The following is a 22749-nucleotide window of genomic DNA, read 5'->3' on the forward strand; positions in this document are numbered from 1 at the left end:
TGCAAAAACACTGCATGGAGTCACGCAGAGGCGTCGCCATTCAGGAGAAACACATTCTCTGGAACCTTCCAACAGGAGCTCAAAGCAGACAGGTCGCTACAAAAAAGAATGAAAATCTTTCCTCAGATTGAAGCTAGTCAACACACGAGTTTAGAAAAAGTCCGCGTCTTCTTTTTTAGAAATGCTAAATATTAAAACATATGTTTATACTATATACCCTCCACTGGTCTAATTATTACATTATGATAATATTTTGTGTAGCTATATAGAAAACTATAAAGACGCTGCAACAGGCCTTCTGTCAGTGCTTGCTTACTATTGCAATGACCTAAACTTGCTTCAGCTTGTTAAAGATGTTCAAACTCTTACTCAAACTCTGTTTCCTTTTATGAAGCTACCAATTAAACAGTTTTTCATGTTGACTGGAAGAACGTTTGCCCGGCTTTAATCCAAAGCAGGATCTGGTAAATCCAGCTGCAGCCGCATAGCCAGAGATCTGAGGTGAAGCTGGATCACAGGTAGAACTGGTTAACTCAGCGGTCAAACTTGAGCTGAATGCTCTCTGTGCATGCTCCATCTAACAAATGATCATGTGTATGTTACTTCCGGCCTAGGGAGCAATTTATATGGCAGCTACGATGTTATAGCATGTACCCTAATTCTCTATGCTCCATTTCTTATGTCTTTGTATGTAGTCAGCAGTTTCCAGGATATTAAGGACAGCCTCCTTTCGATTTCATTGTCCTATCAAGTTCAGGTTTGCATCGTGTAGGCAGCATTTTACACTGTTAATGATCTTTGACCTTCAGGTGACCACCCTGCAGTTTTGTCATGAGCCCAACCATAAAACCCTTTATTAAAACTACCAACAGCATATTTACTTCATAAAAAAACTTCACATTTAATATTAAAACACTGGTGTAGATCATTACACAGAGAATCCTCACTGGTCCTGAACTGAAATTGAAATATGTCAACAACTAATGGATGGACTCACCCAAAATTCTAAACAGATAAAGCATTTGGCCCTGATAATTAATCCTACTGATTCTGGTGATCTTGATTCATCAAGGGAAGCCTCCTTGCAAACATGTTAAATACGATATGTTCATGCCAATGTAGGAACTGAATATAGGCCATTGGTAAAAATTGTATGTACACAAGCTGAAGATGCAAACAGCCACTGACTATAGAGGGACTGTTTCTTCAGAAGAAAGGCTCTCAGTGTGGTTGACCTTCACCACGGAAGACATTCTGAACTGAGTGAAGGTCAGAGGCACAGATCCAGGTGCACACAAGTCCTTGCTCTTCATAACCAGACGACACTCAACAGAAAGAAAATACAAACCCTTTTGTTTTTTCTTTTTCAAATACTGTATTTTTCCATCTCCACATAACCATCAAAATGACATGTTTTGAGTTTAGAATGTTTTATTATAGTTTATTGTGATAGCATTTTAATTTTTTCTTTTTTTTAAGTTTTATTTTTTTCAAAGAACAAACACAGCAAATTACATTGAGGGGGAGGAGGAGAAGCAGGAAGAGGAGGCAAGAGCGAGAGAGGAGGGCCACATAGATAAGACAAATCAATCTGCGGATCGATTGATCACTTGAGAGATAGATAGACAGATAGATAGATAGAGCAATAGGCGTCAGGTTTGGCTTGATCCTCCCCCTGTAATCCCTCTGGGTCCACGCACACGCACGCACGCACGCACACACACACACATACAAACACTACATGTTGCTTTACAAAGGATATTATAATCAGAATTAGATAGGAACTGTCTGAATATATCTAAGAATTAAATAAACAAAGAAAGAAAAATAAGAAGAACACACCGTCAAAGATAATAAACACTCACACTGCTGTTTAATCCAAAAACTCCCTACAGTTATACAGTTAGGCTGGAGAGAATACAGCTAGGTTATAGATTGAAATATAGGTATGCATCATCTGCATATGCATGCATCCTGTATGAGCTCGGTGTGTGTGTGTGTGCGTGTGTACATGGAGGGGAACGAAAATAATAATGTAGGTTGGATTAAACTCAAATGCCCAAATTTATACACAAAATCCCAGCTAGGCCTCTTTTCATGATTTTTCACACGTCCAGGTCTGCATCTATGTGTGTAATGCATTGTCAGCTAGCTGGTTAGTGGGGAAATCTGTAGGTAAAGGGTCGGTTTGATTCGCTTCAGCAGCTGTCCAAATCTCTCGAGGGGGTGGAGTTAAGGCTGACAGCTGATTTCACATCACATCATCACTGGAGCTTAGCTGATTTTTTTCACCCTTTTGACAAAATGCAGGTAAACACAACAGTTTGGCATTAAATATAGGTGCAGGGCTAATGTTGCCACACATATTTAAGAAAGAAAAGATAAATAACTAAACATGACAATGAATGTAAAATGATGCCTTGAAGAAAAACAAAACATTGCAGCAGTCATGGTTTAGGATATTAGCGGTTTACTGGATAAGTCTGCGGAGAAATTCAAGGTGGAAATTTAGCTGGAAGCCTTGACATTTTCAGATACAGTGGGTTTGCCACCAGGGACGTTCAATGCCTCTGCGAGACCCTGTTAACAGCCTGTTGTCAATCCTACTTCATTTAAAAGAAAGGGCACCAACAATCCTCATAACAGGGCGGGTTGAGTACCTCCAAGTTTTAAATGAGATCATGTTAAAAACAATAAAAAGCAATGTGAAGGATTCGTCGTGGTTTCTATCAGCCCCCGATGAAGAAGAAATAGACCACAACAAGCCAAGCTTCACCCTAAACAGCCATAAATGCTACAGAAACCTGAAGAGCCATATATACACAAAAACGCACCTGATAAATAAAAAAAATCTCCTTCCAATCTATTTTACTTTTTAAACTTCATAATGGCCACTGCTCTCATGCCTTAACGTTTCTTTAACCTTCCTGCTTTTTTTTGTTATTCCTGAAGAAGACCCATCTTCACACTCAAGAGTTTGGTCTTTTATTCCCTCCCCCAACAGTTTAAAACACTTTGAGCCAAAGCCAATTTGTAGTGTTCATCGAATACAAATTATTAAGGAACAGGACATGAACAAAGAGTGAGGACAAAAACAGCAATGGCTTAAAAAAATAGGGAAAGAAAGCACAAAATGACATCATTTGCACAATGTTTTATGAACAGAAAATACAGAGTGACTTCCTATGTCTTACGAAGTGACATGCTGGAATACCTATATCGTTTCCAAACACACAGGCAGAGCACTCAACATGTAGAAACATGCCCCTCTATCAACGTGCTGCATCATCCGCTAAAAACACGTACAGATGTGTGTATAGACACAACACGGGGCATGGTTTATTCCACATGTTGTGTGTGTGCTTTCTGAAATCATGGTCCTGTCTATCTGGACAAATTCAACTCAGTTACCAAAAATAGTTATTAGTTTAGTATAGTTTTTTTGGAATTATGAGGGACAGACATCTGAACAAAAAGACTAAAACTTTTAACTTTCAAAAAAAGAGGTGAAAACTTGGTGAGAGCTTGGTGGTTTTTTTATCTGTGGATGGAGCTGACTCTGCCCTTGTAAGACTGTAGGAAGTAGGTCGATTCAGGACAGTGCAGCCCCTTGATTCTTAGGCATCACGAGAGACCCAGAAAAGGAGAGAGAGACTGAGAGAAAGAGATGAGTGGATGGATAAAAGAATAAAGTAGTGGCGAACAAGACTGTTAGTGATCCCGGGCAGGTTTGTAGAAATGCAAAGGGAGGGTTGGAGAGGGTGGGGAGGAGCAGGGTCGGGGCAGGAGGTGTGTCTTGGGGCTTCAGCAGCAGCCTCCTCCGGCCTGTTGGCCTCCCTGGCTTCCGGGCAGTGTGGAGTTGGTGGTAGGGTGCTGGGGTCCAATCTTAATACCGTTAGCCTGTCAGAGAAACAAACCAAGAGCGATTACATATCATGCATAATCTCACTATTAAATTAATTGTACAGTAAGTTAAAAAAAAACTGAAGGGTGGGTGTGTCATCGCTTTCATGGTGAGATTATGGCGTCTGCAGGGGCTCCTATTAGATCACATCACAGGACAAGCAACAGGTGCTGCTGCGCTGCACAAAGGCAAAGGAAGCACCTGCAGCACTCAAGGACATGAGGAGGGGAGAAGAAAAGCACACATAAAAGAGCAGAAACAGAGAGGGATAGAGGCAGGCAGGCAGGTGGGTGGGTGGTGGAGAGACAACTCTTTCATCCCTTCCTCATTCTTCCTGTTGGACCTCATCCTCCGTCTCTGTGTACTGAAGCGCTCGCTTTCCCTCTCTGTTTCATCATCGCTCCCTCCCTCCCTCCGCTGGCTGGAGCCCACCCCTCCTCTCCTTCCCTCTGCGTGTATTTATGGCTCCCTCTGCTCGTCAGCGTAACTCCCCCTCCTACGCTCGGTAGCAGTAGTGCCTCTGGGAAACACTGTATGCCTTTAAATCACATTTATTGAGCTAAGGCCGCGTGTGAGTGTTTTCTCATAGCGGCTGCCAACATTTCTGGTGGGGCTTCCCTCTCGCTCGCTTTCTCAGCCAGTCAGCTGATGTGGTTTGGCTGGGCGGCCTGCCTCCACTCCATCTTACCGTTACTAATAACAAAAACACGCGCTGGCTGACTAACAACAGTCCTGTCTGACTTAACAGTTGGACTTGCCGGCTGGCTGGCTGGAGCGTATATAATCTGAGACAAACACGCTGCATTTATAAACTACAAGCCGGTTTTCTAGTGCACGTAGTCCCCGTACGCATGTACTCATTTTCGATTTATGTCAATACTTAACTGGCTGGATGCTGGTTGTTTGGTTTGTTTGAGATAACCATCTGGATGACAGCAGAGCAAACTTACAGCACACCCACATAAACGGCCACAGAACGAATCTCGACCTATAAATCACAGCCCACGATTCAGATTGGTTTGATGGGCTGACAACGTGTTCAATGCATTATTATAATATAATCCTCCCTTGATAAATTATATATATATATATATATATATATATATATATATATATATATATATATATATATATATATATATATGAGTATACGTTAAAAAAACGTTAGTGAGTAAACGGTAAAAAAGTGTCCCAGTTTGACCCAGTTTGAACAGTGTGTTAAAGACTGGAGAGATATATTAAACGTATAGTGGTGGTAGCTGAGCTTAACAATAACAGTCATCACAATAATTTTCTTATAAAAAGTAATAATTTAACATATCAAAACCATGTGTTGGTTTATGGAGAGCTGTAAAGTCACTAACACTACTATAGATATTTAAACTGAAAATAATTCGTGTTCATAGATTCTGACCAGAAAAAAGGATTAAACCCAATTTGAGGTAACATTTTTAAAGAATTGTGGAAAACTTAATGCTACTTAACAATAGTTGTCTTACAGTAACAGCTACAGCTGCTTCACTGGATAAACAGACACACAACCTGCGACTGACAAAACCGGCTTCTAAGAGGTCTTCGACAAACACGTCGTCAGCCCGAATGTATGAGGTGAATCAAAATGGCAAGTCAGGCGGGTGTTGTGCTGGTAAATATACCAGAAATTAGCCTATGTTCTGACAAAACTTATCAAGTGAGCAGAACATACACGCATCATCTGAGTGGAGCTCACCCTTGAACAGAAAATACAAAGTGATTGAGGCTTTATTTGAAGCGAATGGAGATGAGGAGATAATATAGAGGTGTGTTGGAATGTGTTGACAATAAACGCACGCATGCTTCTATTCAGAACATATGGAATGTTTGCACGGGGCCATACATATCGGGCTGCATTTGAAAGTACGACGTGTTCATGCAGACATGGGCAGGCAGGAAAAAAAAGCTGTTTACGACTTCAGCTGGCATTTGTTCTGTAGAGTGGGTCGATGCAGAACGCAAGCTGTGTGTGTTGGTGTGAATGAGAAAGACACATCTGAACCAGGTGCAGGATTGAAGTACAGACAAAGTCACATTTGTGAACTGTAATCAAAAAATTTGTTTTCATTTGCTCAGTTGTTTGTTGGTGGAAACTTATCCACCATGAGCTGCTAACACAAGACAACAGAAATGAGCCACTGACTGAAAGGCAGCATGTAGACTGACTGCCTGACTGACTGCTTTCTTGCAGAGTGACTGAAACTTTGTGGGATGTGTGGAATGTATGAGCTGGCAGGATGAAGAGCAATAGGGAAAAAAAAGGGAGGCGTTAGAGCAAACCACCACAAGACTGTGAGTTGAGGAGGACAAAGTAGTTTCAGGGGGACAAAAGGATGGAGGAGGGCATCTCACCTCATTGTTGATATCAAACACTCCCTCCTGGATCTTTTCATAGATTTCCTTAGCTGTGTTGATGAACGCCTGAGAGACACAGGAAGGGGAAGAGCAAAGGCAGGTGAAAGAAAAAGTAAGTAAGGCAACACCAGTTGGTTGTTAAACCACGCCTTACATACACAGAGTAGCCCGACGTGAAGAGCAACAAAACAGGCGAGTAAGGCAATTTGTCAGTAATAACGTTTTTGATGGATGGTGTGTCAGAGCAGCACACAGGCCCTTAAACTCCCCACAAAATAAGAAAACAACTATTGTACGTACACAGAGCATAACAGAACATAATGGTTGCCTTGGAAGCCAGCAAAACAAACTACAGGTTTAGCCATGACAGCATGTCTTTATGCTAAGCTAAGCTATCATTGAACGGGCACTGATCCCATCTTGCTATCACAAATTGTATGCTTTTTTATATTTAAAAAGAATTTTTATTAGAATCTGCCTCTAAGAATTTCTCCCTTTACAGTGCATAATATTGTGGAATAAAATCAGACACTAAAATCACAGCCCAACCAGGAACCACCGATCACGTGTATGACCTTCGAGCCCTAGGAGGCACAGCATGAACCAGCGCCATGCTACCGTGATGAATATACATAAATAATGGAAGACAGACTTGTTGTTTGACATTTGGTCTCGCCACCAGTCAATTTGCAAAGAAACACTCAAGAACTGAGCAAAGTTGAGAATTATTATTATTATTATCTATGATATTCCCATTATTGGGAGGGATAAACAGTTCAGGATGGTACGTTTACAGAACTGGGAGAACATTCTTAACTTTTAGGAGAGAACACAGAACAGAGGTGTCCTAAAGGGTGGGGAGATAACAGGAGAAGTTCCCAGAGTAATCTGTATACAAATCCCATTTACACACACACACACAAACAGAATTTTGGAACAGCAGACACACGCAGACGCACAAAAACCCTGCCCCCAAAAAGTGTTTATATTAAGTGGCACTGTTTTGAACTAAAATTATGCACTGAGCTCTGATCTGACACCCTGTCAGAAATAGACTGAGGAGCCCAGGGGTGCTTCCAAGTGAGCCTCTGTCCTCTTTCCATGATTATACACATTACTGCACCACTTGCTCCCTCACATCTTTTGTTAATTGAAAAACCCAGATGGTCTTTAAAGTCCATTATATATTAAGACGAGTGATGATGGCAAACATGGAAAATTCAACTGCACACGATTTTTAAAAAAGGAGAAGATGCACAAGCACAGAATTAGAGGGAGATGTGTTTAAAAAAGCCAAGAAGGAACCATAAAACTGATTAAGATGTAAACACAAAAAATAGAGACAAGAGAGGAGAGACAGAAAGAAAGAAAGAATGGCCTAGTATTGGAGCTCAACGCAGGGAGGACGTGGGGTTGATATGGTGAGAAGATGCTTACAGGAATAGGTCTCCCTCTCTCCCTCCCTCTCCCTCCCAGGACCATCCCATTAGCCCTGGTGTCCACCCACAGACCCTGACGACAAAGCCAGAACACTCATTGGCTGCTGGATGCCGCTGAGGGGAGGCAGGGTGGAGGTTATGAATATGTATGAGCTATAACTGGTTGATTTACTGCTGAGGAAAGACAGGGAGGTGATAGGAAAGAGGGAGGGTGAGGAAGAAACGGATGAAGGAGAGCAGGAAGATGTGGAGAAAGACGAGGAGGAGACATTTAGAGGAGTGGGATGGAAAAATGGATGGAGTAGATGTGGGTATGATGGAGGGTGGGGGGGTTAAAAAGTAAATGATGGGCGTTAAAGGATGAGGAGGGATGGAGAGAGCAGAGATAAAAGAAAGGGAGGAGAGAAGCGGTACCGGGAGGATTGTGAGGACACTAATGAGACAAATTAATCATACCATACCACACACACACACACACACACACACACACACACACACACACACACACACACACACACACACACACACACACACACACGCACACGCACACACACGCACACGCACACACACACGCACACACACACACACACACACACACACACGCACACACACGCACACACACACACACACACACACACACGCACACACTCCCCCCCCCTTATTTTAATCCCAGAGAGAGCTCTGATGTCAAGTGAAGCTCTCTACACTGCTTTTTACATGTAAGGCAAGAGAAAAAGAAATCAATGTGCACATACACAAGGACAGGGTTGTCTTTCCTTCACAATGAGCACCCTTACTTTGACGCTAATCTATTTTTAACACACAATTTAAACCCAAAAGTGGAACCTCAGCTGTATAAAGCTCACACTCAGCCAACGTACCGCTGTGTAGGATGGGATTATTTATGTGACTGGATAAGTGAGGAGCCCCAGAGGATAGGGCGGTGCATCCATCGCACACAACAACACCAGGGGTGTGTCTCTGTGACAGGCTGTGCTGACTGTGCTTCAGGATGCTAACGTTGCGCTCAGGCTAGGTGAGGATGCAGCACGGTGAGCCCTGATGCTACAGTCAGCAAGTGACTCTACCCCATGAGTAATACCTTGACTATGATCTATCACAAAGTGTAGAGTAGTATTAATGTAAGCGCAAACATTTTTTTGGAAGCAGTCAAATGAAAGGTTTTAGCCAAAGAAAAGATCTATGCGTGTGTCATTACCTCCTCTACATTAGAGGCAGTCTTGGCTGAGGTCTCCATGAATATGAGGCCGTGTTCTCTGGCAAATGCTTCACCTTCTTCCTTCTTCACCTCTCTCCTCGACTCCAGGTCACTAAAACACAATACACGAAACCATTTTGTTTTATTTAGGATTTTACTGGTGTACTAAAAGTAAAAAGATGCAATTAACGCTTTTCACAGAGATGGAGCTTTGCCACAAGCTGACCAAGAGCCCCATATAAAATGAATGAATGAATGATGTTAACTGATTAACTTCTAGACCAAAGTAAAATCTAAAATGGACACTGTATGAATCAGCCTTGTTGGTGTTGTTAGACAATATTAACTCATCTAGTATGTTGTTTAGACGCAATGCTGTAAAAAAATCTTTCACACAAGACTTTTATAAACTCTGCAGAGGTTTAGTCAATAAACGGCTGAGGTTTGCTGCTATGCTAACTTCCTCATCCAGATATGACAAGATAAGGTAGCACAGGCAGTTGGCAGATTATTAGGTAGACCAGTCACTTTCTGTTCTGCAATCAATGCGTCACTTTCTGTTCACAATGTGTTAGAGAGGTGTTGATTATTAATACAAATGATTAAACTTATTTTTAATTATTGGAATTATTTATTTTATTAATTGGAAGGCTCTTTTCGTCTTCGTGGTTACTGACTGAGGTCTGGCTCTATTAAACATCAGTGACAGTCGCTACATTGTTGATGGTCCAGTCTCTAGTCGATCAATCAGTGCTGTCTGTTGGAGCAGGAGGACTCTTACCTCTTGTTGCCAATGAGCATAATGACCATATTGGAGTTTGAATGTTGACGAGCATCCTCTAACCAGGTCGTCAAGTGGTTGAAGGTGTCCCTTCTGTTGAAAAGATTCCTGGTTTTACTGAAAGCTTTACAGATAAACCACTTGACTCTTTACATGTTGGTAAATGTTAGCAGAACAAACAAAAGGTGGCAGGAATAAACACCCCACCTGCTCAACAGCAGCATGGTAGCATTGTTATTGTCAAAATGCTGATGTTAGCATTGTTAGAGGATCTTTTTCAAAAATTTTGTTTTTCAAACAAGTGGTGAACCAATAAAATACGGCCTGTAATCCTTTCAACCTACAAGAAGCAGCTTTCTAAGGATTCTAGCAAAAGGCATGTGTACGTGTTTGTGCTCTCGTCTGAGCTAAAGCGCTGAGTGGATGTTACCTTGTGATATCATAGACTAGCAGTGCTCCTGCAGCTCCTCTGTAGTAAGACCTGGTGATGGAGCGGAATGACTCCTGGCCAGCCTGCAGAGACACAAACAAAAAAATATTAAGACGACCACAGACAACTGTTGATGGTTTAACACCCTGGGTCCTGCTATTCTACAACTACAGCCCATTCTCTCAGAGTCCAGTCTAGCCTTTAATACATTTCCCTGACAGTCCTGATTCTCTAGCACACTCCAGCTCCAGGTTTCCAGTAAGCTGCGCAGAGGACAGGACAGAGCCGAGCCTGTAATTGGATACAATGGACAGTTATCTCTTTTTTTCAGTCACAATTCCTTTCTCTCTCTCGCCCTCTCTGCTCATGTGTCTAACCACCTCTTTACCCTAAGTATGAGCTACACACAATGTCACATTCGGTTTGGCGCTACATAGATTAAACCTGTAGCATCATACACAACAGTCTCTCCCCAGGTTGTTCTATATTCACCCCTCGGTCATCATCACTCCTGTATTGTCTCACCTCATCCGGCTCATCTGGCCCTCGCATCACTCATCTTTTTATTCTTTCTCCATGACTCCACGGGCCTCCCTTCTTTCCATCACTCCTTTCACCATGTAGCGTTCCTGCCACCCCCCTCCCGCCACGTCTATTCAGCCTCTGTCTCCGGCCAGTGTACAGTTAACAATGTGTCTGTGTTTAGGACAGGCCAGAGTAGAAAATAAAACCACACTCTATCCGAGCAGCTGCACACATGCACTCCTCTAACCTCGGCTGAGAAACCAGACTGCCAGTACGTCAGTTAGACAGGCAGGCAAGAACACAGTCCCTTGTTAAATCATTCAGCACGACTGAGGCCAAGGCAGCCAGTTTGTCACCCAGAAAGCCTCTCTGTTGGTCAATGAAACAGTCAGTCAGGGGGCAGTCAGCCAGCCAGTAAGGCTATTAGAGAATAAATGATAAATAAGGTGAAGGAGAAGGGAAGCTGTGTCTGTCTGCCATCTGGTACATACACACACACACACACACATTACCTGCAGCGTAAGCAACGATATAACCGCTTTCTGTAAGCGTTGGGTGGTGGTCAATCACAGGTCCAGTGAACAGATACCATCATTTTAAACACCAACATGCTAGTTGGTGCTTCAAATCGACAAGGTGACAAGGTGGAGATGATCATCTAATGCGAAATGCGCATTAGTTGAGGCTTAAGAGGTGCGACTGACATTACTGTTTTGGCGTTCCCTGCTTTTCTAGTGCTCTAGCGCCATCTGCTGGCAACATGCGTCACTGCATGTATGTGATTATTTTCTCCCAGGACAAACCGCTTAAGCAACACAACCATCTTTATGTTCTTCACTGCTTTTGGCTGACCTACATGGGCAATATCATATGGTTTATGACATACTTGATGATAAGACCTCATGCAAAAAAGTCATATATATGTATGAAGAAAATAATAATAATAAAATATATATATATATAATAAGTGGGCACATGAGTCAATACATGAGCGAAGCACAGAAGGGCATTGGTAAGGATACCAGAGGAGCCAAACACCAACTCCTGGTAGACAGAACAGTCGCCCAAGACTGCAGAATGCGACACACCAACCTGTGCACAGCCTGGATCGACTACAAGAAAGCCTATGACTCAATGCCACACACATGGATCACTGAATGCTTGGAGCTGTACAACATCAATAGGACTCTAAGGGCCTTCATTGCAAACTCGATGAGGTTGTGGAGAACCACCCTTGAAGCCAATGGGAAGCCACTTGCCCAAGTATCCATCAAATGTGGCATATACCAAGGAGATGCACTGTCCCCACTGCTGTTCTGCATAGGTCTGAACCCCCTCAGCGAAATTATAAACAAGACTGGCTATGGATACCGACTCCGGAACGGGGCCACCATAAGTCACCTCCTCTACATGGATGACATCAAGCTGTACGCCAAGAATGAGCGAGACATCGACTCGCTGATCCACACCACCAGGATCTACAGCTCGGACATCGGGATGTCATTCGGACTAGAGAAATGTGGGAGGATGGTGACAAAGAGAGGCAAGGTAATCCACACAGAAGGGGTCTCACTCCCAGAAGGAACAATAGCAGACATTGAGGACAATTACAAGTACCTTGGAATACCACAGGCAAACGGCAACCTTGAACAGGCAACAAGGAATGCGGCAACAGCCAAATACCTCCAACGAGTAAGGCAAGTCCTAAGAAGCCAGCTCAATGGCAAGAACAAATCCCGGGCAATAAACAGCTACGCCCTGCCAGTGATCAGATACCCTGCGGGAATAATAAGGTGGCCAAAGGAAGAGATACAGACCACAGATGTTAAGACACGAAAGCTCCTCACCATGCATGGAGGGTTCCACCCCAAATCCAGCACCCTGAGACTGTACGCTAGCCGCAAGGAAGGAGGCCGAGGACTAGTGAGCGTGAGAGCCACTATCCAGGATGAAACATCCAAGATCCATAAGTACATCAAGGATAAGGCCCCGACAGATGACGTGCTGAGTGAATGTCTTAGGCAGTGGAGAACAGAGGATGAGATGCTGGAAGAGGGACCATCATGGGAGGACAAGCCCTTGCACGGGATGTACCACCGGAACATAACTGAAGTGGCTGATCTCAACAAATCCTACCAATGGCTTGAAAGGGCTGGGCTGAAGGACAGCACAGAGGCACTCATCCTGGCTGCACAGGAGCAGGCCCTGAGCACCAGAGCCATAGAGGCCCAGATCTACCACACCAGACAAGACCCAAGGTGTAGACTGTGCAAAGAGGCCCCAGAGACGGTCCAGCACATAACTGCAGGGTGTAAGATGCTGGCAGGCAAAGCATACATGGAACGCCATAACCAAGTGGCTGGCATAGTATACAGGAACATCTGCGCGGAGTATGGACTGGAAACCCCAAGTGGGAAACACCTCCCAAGGTGGTAGAGAACGAGCGAGCCAAGATCCTGTGGGACTTCCAGATCCAGACTGACAGAATGGTAATGGCGAACCAACCAGACATTGTGGTGGTGGATAAAGAGCAGAGGAAAGCCGTAGTGGTGGATGTGGCAATACCAAGCGATGGCAACATCAGGAAAAAGGAACATGAGAAACTAGAGAAATACCAAGGGCTCAGAGAAGAACTGGAGAAGGCTTGGAAGGTGAAGGCCACAGTGGTGCATGCGGTGATCGGAGCACTAGGGGCTGTGACCCCCAAACTGGAGGAGTGGCTACGACAGATCCCTGGAAAAACATCCGAAATCTCAGTCCAGAAAAGTGCAATCCTAGGAACAGCAAGGATACTGCGCAGAACCCTCAAGCTCCCTGGCCTCTGGTAGAGGACCCGAGCTTGGAAAGGGGATGAGACCACCCGCGGAGGGTGAGAATAGAGTTTATATATATATATATATATATATATATATATATATATATATATATATATATATATATATTTTTTTAAAGAACAAATTTTCAGCTGTGATGTGGAACTATGTAGTTTTTGAGTTCCAGTATTTGTTATTTTACTCTGTTGAATTGATGTGATGCACCTTTATTAAGAAAACAAAGTGGATTTACCACAAGATGTGAACATCCTAAACAGATGACACAAGAGTATGAGAACAGAAATAATAATGGCCCAGGATTTTTTTAAAGCGTCCTCACTCTCTTATCACTTCTTACTCTAGTTCATTTAAGATCCCTTGCTTTTATTAGCGTGCAAACACATATCGGTCATAAGCATAGAAGAGAAAGACAAGGAGGTATGTGCTCAAAAAGGGTTATTACCGTATCCCAGATCTGCAGTTTGATCTGTTTTCCATCTATAGTGATCATCCTTGCTCCAAATTCCACACCTTAACACACACAGACAAAAATAGTTCATGAAGTTAGAAACTGATATCCCATTTGCAGGAATAATAAAGCTTTAGAAGATCATTACTTAGTAATCAAGAAGAGGTTAACTCATTTGACCGAAATGCACAATAATTACTTTAAGTGAAGTGCAGCATCTGATAGACATGTGTCTGAATGAACTAATCTCTAATGTGTTGAAGTAAAGTATGTATGAGGTTTGCTTATAATTGAGAAATGACTAAAAGGCCAATTGTGAATGTTGGTAATAGTAAAACTAGCATTAGCCAGTGACTTCCTATTAATGTTGACACACCGGTAATGCATTGGTGTTTTTGTTTAAAGAACTACATTAGTTCTGGACATTAGCCTCTTACCGATAGTGAGATCGTGAACTGGCTGAAACCTCTTGTCTGTGAACTGTAGTAATAGACATGACTTGCCCACTCCTGAAAAACAAACACATTAAAGTGTTAGTCTGTCACACACAACCATCCCCACATAGAACCATTATAATAAGATCACAGAGCACCAGAGACACAGACAAATGTACAACAGTTATTATCCTTTAAAACTATTTGTTACTTTAAACACGAGAACACTGGACTCACACACCCTGAGCAGGAGCTTCCAAAGCAAACCTCTCCAACCTAACTCGACTCTGAACAGTTAACTGAAGCGCTAAGTGTTAGCAGGCCAGGACCAGCTGGCTACTTTCAGTGCCTGATGTCACTGTTGTTTTATTCCAAAGGCCAATGTTGAATGTGCTTATGATTACCACTGTTATACATAAGAGTTCAGCTGTGAACGGCGCGGGCCCACAATAGATGAGCACTTCATTCATCATGTAGACCGTTTACCTTATCTACATCTTAATAAACGCCATGTAACTGCTAAGGCGGCATTAAAACAGCCTTATAATAAATAACCTATTTCTCTTTATATCAAGTAAAAAGCAAATGTCAACATTCAGTCCATCTAAAAAGAGAAAATGGGATAAGGCTTATTTACTGGTTCCAGGTATTACCACAAATGGATCGAATCCACGAATGGATGAATGGAGTAGTGACAACAATTAACCACCCATTTACTGTTTATACAATTAGCATTAGTACAATACAATTTAATTATTATAGCATGGCACAACAACTGTTTTTGCCTGGTAGACTTTAGTGTGACACCTGTGATAAAAAGGCCCCTAGTCAAATGGTCAAAGTGGTTAAAAACATGCTTGTTGTTTAAGGAAAACTGCGTAATGTGTTTTGGTAATCGGCATTTTTCACAACACTGGTTAACAGCACTGAACTATACACAAGGCTTTTACTGGACATGTCAGCTCAGTAGCAAAATATAAAAAGAATCAGGGATACTGTCTAATTCTATTACCGGTAATTTACCTTTTCTTGGTACTGAGGAAGTGTCACAGCAAGGCAGGCTAATAATAATAATTATAGAATGTATTATTAGATCAATTAATTAAGTACATTGCAGGTAACATGTATAATATGCATGGTATATCCATAGTAGGACAATACAGATATTAAATGGAAACAGCCAGTTGTGCATAAAGAAAGCTGCTTTTAACTATTTGTCACTCAAACCTACTAGGAGCAAATAATATTATATTAGTTCTGTTCTGGCATCAGTAAAAAAAAATTGCGCTGGCTGTTGCAAAGTGGCTTTGGTTTAGTAAAACACAAGGATGGTCTTGTGTTTTCACGCTCATCCCTCCCCACACACAGAAAACATACGGGACTGTGTAAAATCCTTCATTGGAGGAGCAGAACAAGTCCTGGCTGGGGTCAGCAAAGAGTGATTATGAGAATTGGTAATCACCTATTCTTACTATTCAGGACTGGCTTCATACTGACCAGCACAAGGACTTGGAGTTGAGGGTTACGAGCTGATCAGGGGCACAGACGGCGCTGCTGTGTTTGGAGTGTGAAGCAAACCAGTGAGATGATGCTCAGCAGGGTCAGCGCATGGATCCACGAAGCCTGTGGGCAAATGTGATAGGAGGCCTCTCTCAGCAACTGTGGCCTTTAGCTCATGTACTGGAGCCGCCGAGCTTCATTCCTGTGGCAAAGTGAGGGGGCTCAGGACTTATGGTACCTGAACTCCTCAAACACATCTATGTGGGCCTTCCTGCAGTTCACATGTGTGTTACTTACTGGCCATACAGTATAACAATGTCCCTGGGTCAAAGTCGTTATAGGACCATTGTTTGACTACTCTATTAGTATTTATCAACAATAGGAGTAATATTCTAAATTAGAAGAGCAGAAATCTAAAAAGCCTCCTTTTACTTTCCCCTGCATTCTGCACCAAGCAGCAGTGTCAAACAGAACCTCCCTCCTGGGAGGGTCATGCCAGTATATCACTATTATGAGACATTTTTTCCAGTTTAAATAGCGTTTTATCCAGAAACTGCACTCATCGTGCTTATTACTGGCTACACTCTGATTTTCCACATTGAGGATGAAAAACAAAAAAGTTCTTTCATTAAAAAAGGATGCATTCATATTTCTAGGACTACGTGCAAAACGATTGGATAACTACAAGTTTTAACACAATGTGTCGTATCTTTACGACATATCAAAATGATTAATCATCAGTCATTAAAAATTAATCAAATAAATGATCTTCTTCCATTTCTCCAAGATACCTTGACCACTGACCATCATCACAGTGCCACTAGACACGAAGAACAACTTACAGACCGCAAACATTATGAACCAATTTAAGCAAAAATACACAAACGCACAGCTATTGAAATGCTGCAGGTAAGTGTCAGACCGTGTCCTGAGGGTAATGGTGGAAGGACAAAGTTTCTAAAGGACAAAGCCCATCATGATTCAACACTTGAGAGTACAAATGGATACACTCAACTAAGAATCAGATATGTCTTATTCTAACCAGTTAGACATCAGTTAGATCTTGCGGCAAACTCTGGTCCATAAAGTCAGCAGCATGCGTTCTTATCAGAGGTTGGTTGAAAGCTTAGCAGAAGTTAACTAAAATGCATGAAGGAACATCGGGCCACATTCTCAAAGCACCTTTAAGAAACATCTTCATAAAAACACTTACTCAGATGCCACAATGATTCACTAATGCGTTTGCCTTTGTAAGCGTAGTGATGATGACTAGCCATAGCTAACCTGCAGTAAACGTGGCTCCTGGTAGTCCTCCAGATGTTACAGTACAATGAGGGAGGATGGCATGGTTGGCATTTTTACACTGATGCAAACACTTCAGATTAGCAACTCCACTGTCAACATTTTACGATGGAAATTATGTGAAATTAGATAATGGGATCTGTGTACAACACAACCTGATGAACTGCTTATTCAAGCTTCAGTTACCGTTAGCAAATATTTACACAGACTGTGACAATAAACACAAATTACCATCAAAACCTGCCTGGCACATGCATCATATAATGGCCATGTCACGCTCAGTAGACTTTTCCATCGTATATGCCTCCCCAGTTTCGTTTGAGCATTTGTGTGTTACACATGTGGAATTTGAACCAGTGTAACTGGTGTTGACAGACATCATGTGATTCAGTTTTAGCAAACCCTCTTAGAACTGACACTTTCAGATGTTTGCAAGCTTTGGTTTTTAAAGCGATAGCATGTTTGTGACCACTAAGATTTATAACTATAGTTTCACTTTTTTAAAATTTGTTATACAGCAACTTTAGACTTTTAAGGACGATTTTTCCACTGTCTCTATCACTGGACATTATAATAAAAGGCGACAAGCTTCCAGTAATTTCTGACAGGTCCCAAAACACATCCAACTAAAACTTGTAACAGAACCCAGCACAAACTAAAAATGACTGTTTTGATCAACAGCCCGTGACGACTGTTCGTTTTTCTCCCCTAAATTGTGTTGACAGACATGAGAAGCAACTTGTTAAGGGAAACACTGTTTCAGCTGCTCCAAAAAAGCACAGACTACTTACAAAAAGACCACAAACACTGCCATTAAAAACTGCTTAGTTTCACAGGTGACAAGTTATTCCTGGTGTAATCAAGCCAGGGCCTTGGCTGCATCTGTGTTCAGCACATGCTATTAGATATAAACAGCAACAACTAGCCAGACATGAATATGTTGCACTATAACAACGTCGTAAACGGGAAACCTTCACAACCATCACCTAAAATAAATGAACACAAATACTAAATACCTTTATATGTTTAACCTCCATATCATAATCACATTTGTTTTTTTTGGTGTCCTGAGTCAATAACTGCATGTAGGAATTTCTAAATACATTTAAACCAACGTTTTTTTCCTATTCAGGCCCTGGTAGTGTTTTGAATTTTAAAAACTGATGTTGTGTTTGGCCTCTACTTTAAACGATCCCAACCTTTCATGTAGCTGCTACTGACACGTGTTCATCCACCACCTGCGCTACATCGTTATAATACAGCAGCATTTAAAAACAACCTGCCGCCTGTCTATAAGCTAACACAGCTCATCCCTCTTGAGACCAGCAAACTACCAGTAAACAGATGTCAACATTAGCTGCTGCTTGATGCTCTTCCAGATTGGGTGAATCCATCAACAGCTATATATATATATATATATATATATATATATATATATATATATATATATATATATATATATATATATATATATATATATATATATATATACCGACTGCTCTGCGCCATTTCAGAGAATATAGATGCTTGACGTTTTAGCGTGGCCTTCTCTGGCATGACGCTGAGTTAAATAATTCCACACTGTGTTGCGTTTTGTTGCGATGATGTGTGCAGCACAACAACCCCGACGTTGTGTTTTTACTACATGCATCAAGCTTTAAGGCGCAGCTGATTTTCAGCGGTCAATCCGGTAAATGTTTAGTGCTAAAGCAAACGCTAGCTAGGCAGTTAGCTGGCTGGTGTTGCTAGCTGTGACACCCCCACTCTCGACGCAAATGGACAAAAGGCCCAGCACAGATCTCTTGGTGTCAACTGCCACGCTAGAGTCGAATAGAGCAAGGTTTCACTGGTGTTTCCGAGTTGGACTTTCTACAACTGTCAGGATGTTTTAACGACTATCTAAATGTAATAATGTTGTAGAAGTGGAGCTGTCGTCCCACCTCTTGCGTCCCTGCTTTTCACACGTCATTGGACCATCCAACACTGCGGAAATACACTGCTAGCTAACAGCTAATCGCTAGCCGGAGGCTAGCTAGCAGTGTAGCTGCGGCTTACCCGTGTCTCCGATGATGATGTATTTGAAGAGATACGCGTACGCCATGGCCGCTGGTTGGTACAGTCAGCTGTCTCGACCGTTATGCCTTCGTTAAACCGACTGTGAACCGTATGAGAAGAGTAGTTGACAGCCCGTTAGCCTGTTTTTTCTCGGTCGGCGCTCAGGAAGGAACAATAAACAGCCAGAGCCTCAGCACTACGTCACACGGCCCACCCTCGCCACGCTACAGTATGGTGTGTTCAGTGTTGACTCGGAAATGTAAAACTATCGTGTGGCACTTCACGGACAGAGCTGTAACATCCGTGCACTTTAAAATTACAACTCGACCAACAAACGTGGCAGTAAGTCGAACGGTCAACAATTGCAAAAACTGCGGGTAGTGTAGTGGCAAATATTTGCCATCAAATAAATACATACTTTTTTTGGTTGCGCTTTGAAAATAAGCAATACTAAACCCAGGGGGTGGCCAGCGGCGGTCATAGCTACTTCACGGACCGGCCACTCGGCCTGATCAGTAGAGACACCATTCATTATCCGTTGTAATCAATACGAGTACGTCGGTGGTGCCTCCCAGATATATTTTATTATTATCGAAACTTTAAAATAATTTATAAATGTCGAAAATTCAGCCCAACTAAAATGCTGAGATGAACTGAATCTAGGCTAAAGTGTTGTTGGACAGTGTACTATCAGTGTCGGTGATGTAAAAGAACAACCTGACCTTGGATCAGTGATCTAATCAGCCACTGTGGCCACAGTGTTCTACAGTCCCTGCTATAAGTTATGCATTTATATTTGACAAATAGGAGAATAATACGAGTTTTAAGATTTTTTTTGTTTTATAATCAGACATTCAGTTCACCTCACTCCTTCTTGGGCGATCAGAAGACATCATCATAGGAATAGAACTGTAGACCTTTGAATCATCCGTGAGGTGTCTACAGGTATATACACACAAGTAGAAACACAGTGGGAATAATCAGCCATCATATCGCACATGATGGAGAAGGGGTGCTTTGGTGCAACTCGTGCCTTTCAACCTCCATACAAAAGCAAAACACCATCAACATCCTGCATGTTTGTGTGTTTTTTGCACTGCACACTGTGATCCCGCTGGTCTGTATAGACCATAATGATGGTTATTAAGATAAAGTTACTGCTTGTCTTTCTTTACTGTGTCAGATTAGGTTTCTCATGAAAGACTTTAAGACCAGGATCCGTCATCAGGAATCTAGTATGAGCTTCTTTGTCCTATCCATTGTTCAGGAGAAGGTTGTTGAAGCAGGGGCGCTTGAAAGCCGCTGTCGAGGTAACAGTTTTCATGGTATTGTAAGTGCTCACACTTTTCTGATTTGATGATCTTTTACACTGGGCCAAGGTACTTTTACTGCACTTAGTCACTTACTCAGAACTTAAAGGAGCTTTATGTTCTTGGATCTCATTGGAAATGCCCAATGTTGACCTGGTCTTAATATTAATCCATTTTGTCACCAGAAAAATTATAAGTTACAGACGGTACATGAGAATATTGGGGACATGAGAGGTACAACAATTCCACTGAAAGTCAGTTAGTTAAGCTGCTAGTAAAGCTGATGGGAGAGATGTAGTGGCTAATTGTTTCCTGCAGGGAGTAGCAACGTTCAGAAAGTTTGCAGCGCTGTATGAATGGAGTGAACATTGAACAGAGCATCAGAAAACATTTAATTCAACTTGATTTGGCTAATGCATGTTTATCAATTTAACAGGTGTGGCAAAATAGAAACATTTTCAGTGATGATGGATGTCTGTTTGGTCCCAGTCTGGCTTCATTATATCAGAAACTCTATCAATGTTCTGCTTTTAGATTCCCGTTGTGGAGACTGGGGAGCTCGCCTGCATTCAGATGGCTCAGAGGACGCTTTCCCGATAAGGAATGTAGGGCAATTAACAGCAGCAGCCTGGAGGATACGGGTTAACAAAGAAAAGGAGAAAGGAAGTTCAACTGCTGACACTTAACCCATATAACATACTACTGTGCATTTAGACCGCTCTGTAGTGTGATCGTTGCAGTGCCTCTGCAGGCCTCGCTGAAAATCATTCCTCTGACAGGTTTGGAGGTTTAAACTGTGTCTAGTGTTTGTGCATCTCGAAGCCACCAAGGCTGGAGAACCCTTTCACCCTCTTTACACCCTGTTTTCCCAACCACAGGGTCCCTGGCCTCCAACAGAACTCCACAAGGTCCTTCCTGTCAGCATTCCAACACACCACAAGTCAGATTACAGTACATGTGTAACCACATTGAAACATCAGTTCCAGGTTTCTTTTCACGCATAAGAGACGAAGCACAAAGCAAAGAGAAAAGACAAAGGAATCTGACCTCTAATGATTTGGAAGAAGGCCACATGGAGTACACACACCTGCAGTTTTCAGAAAGAGAGAGAGGAAGACGGAGAGGGGAGAGAGATAACAGCAAAGTGAGGAGAGAGAAAGAGGGAGGAGCAAACAGAGTAAAAAGAAACGGAGGCGGAGGAGGCTCCCACTCATCAGTAAGTAGCTTTCAGAAGAAGCAGCGAGAGAGGAGCTGAGCAGATGAAATCAGCAACAGAAGAAAGTCAAAGAAAAACAAGGCGGTAAAGAAGACCAACATTTTGTCAGAGACCAGTTGGTGTCCAAACAGAACAGTGTGAGCTGAGGACTGACATCATGGCTGACAATGTGAACGAGGAGTTGGATTATATCCCCGGGAAAGATGAACTGGACTGGGGCTATGAGGAAGGTAGGTGGTTCCGGCCGCTCGTCACCACATGTTGAGTGCAGGGAAGAGGCACAAAATGAGGCCTTTACTATTTGGAATCAAAAGCATGTGTCCTTGCAATAAAGTAGTTTAGCACTTGAAGTTCTTTTATCTGTGCCTTCACTACACATGGATAAAAGAAGACGACAGGCTACAGTTTAACATAACAAACAAGCAGCGAAGGAAGGAAAGGCCTGTTTGTAGGACAGGCCTGCTGCTACACAGCTCATGGGAGTTCGCCCTAATATCACATCACGGCTGCTTCCTCATGACAAAGCTGCTCCAGATGCAGAAAAGCAGAATGTCAGGTTTTTGTTTGACAGATCACGTGCGACTCGCTCTGTTCTTCACTTCGGATAAAAGCTGACGGGCTCATTCTGCTGGAGGTTGAAGCAGCGAGCTCCCGACGTTCATACCTGCAAGGTGTGAAAACAGGATCAGGTCTGAAAGACTGAGAGGAGAGGAGGCGAGACGCTGAAAGAAAGGACCCGAGGCCACGAAAGGACCGATTTACACACTCGCAAAACACGTTTCCAAACCTTTAACGCACGGATCAGTGCGACTCAAAAAGTATGACTCAAGATTTTCAGACATTAAAAACTTTTTGCATTGTATTTTGCATTAGAGAACTGATTAAGATATTCTGATCTTTTCTTTCTGTGTTTTGAGTTGTGACCCTGATTTCACCTCATAAATATCCTGCACTATTAATTCCT

General features: G+C 42.4%; 2 protein-coding genes across 6 annotated transcripts in view; one reads left to right on the forward strand and one right to left on the reverse strand.

Annotated features, from left to right (window-relative positions):
- Positions 1-1413: 1413 nt before the first annotated feature.
- On the reverse strand, positions 1414-19491 carry rab2a (RAB2A, member RAS oncogene family). The gene is made up of 8 exons (XM_029131223.3): positions 19260-19491; positions 14406-14477; positions 13963-14030; positions 10162-10244; positions 9732-9824; positions 8951-9062; positions 6290-6358; positions 1414-3900 (listed from the first exon to the last, which is right to left on the reverse strand). Exons 1-8 carry the CDS (start codon positions 19303-19305, stop codon positions 3805-3807), a joined length of 639 nt encoding a protein of 212 aa, XP_028987056.1. The 5' UTR covers positions 19306-19491; the 3' UTR covers positions 1414-3804.
- Positions 19492-21103: 1612 nt separating this feature from the next.
- The window catches only part of ca8 (carbonic anhydrase VIII), a 10062-nt gene continuing 8416 nt past the window's right edge, over positions 21104-22749 (forward strand). The window contains exons 1-3 of one of the 5 annotated variants that reach the window (XM_055503533.1): positions 21104-21348; positions 21448-22015; positions 22357-22749. The exon at positions 22357-22749 is cut by the window's right edge and continues 131 nt beyond it. Coding sequence is in view for 3 of the 5 variants with exons in the window: in XM_029131219.3 (XP_028987052.1) it covers positions 21943-22015 (73 nt within the window). In the remaining 2 variants the exon portion in view is untranslated. Of the gene's footprint in view, positions 21349-21447; positions 22016-22356 lie in introns of those variants that run through there. The other 4 variants (XM_055503534.1, XM_029131219.3, XM_029131220.3 and 1 more) reach the window with 4 other exon arrangements.

The sequence above is a fragment of the Betta splendens genome, chromosome 17, assembly GCF_900634795.4.
Source record: "Betta splendens chromosome 17, fBetSpl5.4, whole genome shotgun sequence".
NCBI classification, from domain to species: Eukaryota; Metazoa; Chordata; class Actinopteri; order Anabantiformes; family Osphronemidae; genus Betta; species Betta splendens.